This window comes from Arachis ipaensis, chromosome B07 (genome assembly GCF_000816755.2).
Source record: "Arachis ipaensis cultivar K30076 chromosome B07, Araip1.1, whole genome shotgun sequence".
Classification (NCBI taxonomy): Eukaryota; Viridiplantae; Streptophyta; class Magnoliopsida; order Fabales; family Fabaceae; genus Arachis; species Arachis ipaensis.
Window position 1 is genome coordinate 85,446,741 of NC_029791.2, and position 2,563 is coordinate 85,449,303.

The 2,563-nt window shown below is 45.1% G+C and overlaps 1 protein-coding gene across 1 annotated transcript; it reads right to left on the reverse strand.

Annotated features, from left to right (window-relative positions):
- LOC110264671 lies at positions 1,450–2,194 on the reverse strand. The gene is made up of 2 exons (XM_021106754.1): positions 1,720–2,194; positions 1,450–1,628 (listed from the first exon to the last, which is right to left on the reverse strand). The coding sequence occupies exon 1, from the start codon at positions 2,184–2,186 to the stop codon at positions 1,752–1,754; it is 435 nt and encodes a 144-aa protein (XP_020962413.1). The 5' UTR covers positions 2,187–2,194; the 3' UTR covers positions 1,450–1,628; positions 1,720–1,751.

A 2,563-nucleotide genomic window follows, 5' to 3' on the forward strand; every position in this document is an offset into this window, starting at 1 on the left:
GTGGAATTTCATAACAAAAGTTTTTCGGCAGAGTCCCAAGTCTTTAGGGATTAGGGGAAGGTCAACTTACATCAATTCCTTAAAATTCATTGAAACTCTTAAAATCATAGATTCTCGGTTCAAGTAAATAAAATTAAATTTATTATGAAACCGAACCATACAAAATCACAAGTTCCAACCCGGTCCAAAAATCAACTCATTTGAAACGGAACCGGTTCATTTGAATCAAACCGCTTTCAGATTTCTTTTTGGAACCCATTTTTCCAACTCTTCCAAAATGCCTCAAACTTGATTACTCAATCAAAAGTCTAGGTTCCTTTAAAAATCACTAAAAACTCCTTTTTATATTGAAATCAATATTAGAACATCATTATTTCCTTCAGTGATTCAAACGGTAAAAATAGTTCAGTTCTAAATAAGCCGAACTCAACGTATAAGGTTCATCAAATAAATTAAGCAGGAAAGCATAAATATCCTCTTAATAAATCAAATAATACAATTTCTCAAATCCAAACCTTTTAAATAACCTTTCAAACAAGACTAAGATTTTATAGAAATTTCGGCAACACCTCCCCTAAAACATGGACTTTTGCCACCCGGTTCGGGTCCCAACTAAACCGTTCCTCATTTCTTTTCAACAACACAAAATCAGAAATCAATTCAAATCAAGCTAAATCCAACAATCGCCTCAGTGGCGTATCTCAAGGATACTATTTTAAAATCAACTCAATATCAATCGATTTAACTCATTTCCAAAGCTTTAAAGAATCGATTAAGCAATAAATCATTTGCCCGAAACCAAGTCAATTAAAGTAAACCAGGCTGAATTCAAAAGTGTTCTATCTTTCACATCACCCAAATAATTGACTCAATTCAAACCAATCCTCAACGGATTAAACTCATTTCAAATCTTTAAAGAATCAACTTTCAAAGATTACATTTCACAAAGCCGCACAACAATTCAGCCAAACAAACATTCATAATCATTCGATACAATCAAATTATATATAAGGCCGATACAATCACCAAATACACATTTTCTCACAACAGTATCCATATGTAATAATTCCAATACATAAAGCATAGTTTTTGGAAAGCGCCCCTACCTCAAAACGCAATTCCATAATCCAAACGCGTCATAGGAACCTCCTCTCTTAAACCGAGATCACCAACAACGCAACCTTGGCTCCAAGCCACTCCCGCGGTAACCACAGCAACACTAATCGCGACACATAACAATAGAAACTCAGTCTCATAGCAATTGATGCCGCAAAGCCTTAGTGTATGAAGCCAGAATAGTAACTAGAGAGCTTTCAAATCAAAAACGCTTACCGAATGAAGAAGGAACAGCTGAATCGGAATAGTGGCGGTCTCTGAACCGGTTCAACGGCAGCCCGGCAGCCACCTAAGCGGCAGCGACGACAATTTCTGATCGCGCCAATTGAAACCAACACGCAGTGACTACGGTATTCTCGGAATTCAAAAAGGACAGAAACCTCAAATAAAAACCCTTACCGGAAGAGTGTTCTTCGGCGGCAGAGTCTCGGCCGCAGAGCCCATGGTTCAACAGCAGAAATACTCTCCTAGTGGCCCCATTGCGCAGCAACTCTAAATCGACAGCAACAGCTCTAGCGGACAGAACGGCGCCAAGGATAACCATTAAACAGTGGCAAAATAAAGCAGAACAGAGCAAGAGCAGCAGCTGTTGCAGGTCCTTACCAGGCACAATGGCGCTAGTCCTAGCCTCATCCTCATTTTGCAGCGAGCTCCAACGCGGCTCCAGAAGTTCTAACAGGGCACGACGGTGGCGCTTTCCTTCCGACGCAGCTTGACGGCGGCAAGAATGGTGGCGGTCGAAGTGCAACAGCAACGGAGGTCAAGCGCGGCGGCGGCTCCACACGCGACGGTGACAGCGGCGGCTTCACTTTCCTGCGCGCTCTTTCTTCTCCGTTGGTGGCTGTGGGTCGCGCTCCCTTTATTTCACAGTTCTGTCTCCGATGCGGCGCAAGGATGATCGGCAACGACAGCCAGATCTCCAGCGACGGCACGAGGATGCACGGCGGTGGCTTCTGCAGCAGCTCCTCGCAAGCGCTCTCCCCCTTCTCCTCCATCGATGGTGACAATGGCGGCACTGGCGGCGAGGCGCGGCGGGGCACGCTCTCTTCTCTCTTCATTCGGTGCGCCATGGCGGCGGCAAGGCAGCAGTTGGACGAGGCGACGGCGGCCGACGGCGACGCCCCTCCTTCCCCTCTTCTTTGACGTTGGTGGCGAACGGCGAGCAGCTCGGTGGTGACGGCGAGGCCCACCGGTGCTAGCTCGCTCCTCCCTCTTCTCCGTTTCCTACTTCTGCTTCTTTCCTTTCATGGAAAAGGAAAAAGGAAACCGTGTGTGCTATACTACTTTGGGGGAAGAAAGGAAATTTCGGCTGCAGCTGGGTGAGGGGGAAAAGGGAACCGGGTCGAGTAACGGGTTGCTGGGTTAGGGTTTCATTTTCAAAAGTTAGGGTTAGGGGCATTATGGTAATTTCTGGTAAAATTGTGGACAATATAGTAATTGAAACCCA

Excerpts from the sequence above, each read along its gene's own strand:
- LOC110264671 (XM_021106754.1), bottom strand. The coding sequence starts at position 2,186 with ATGGCGCACCGAATGAAGAGAGAAGAGAGCGTGCCCCGCCGCGCCTCG.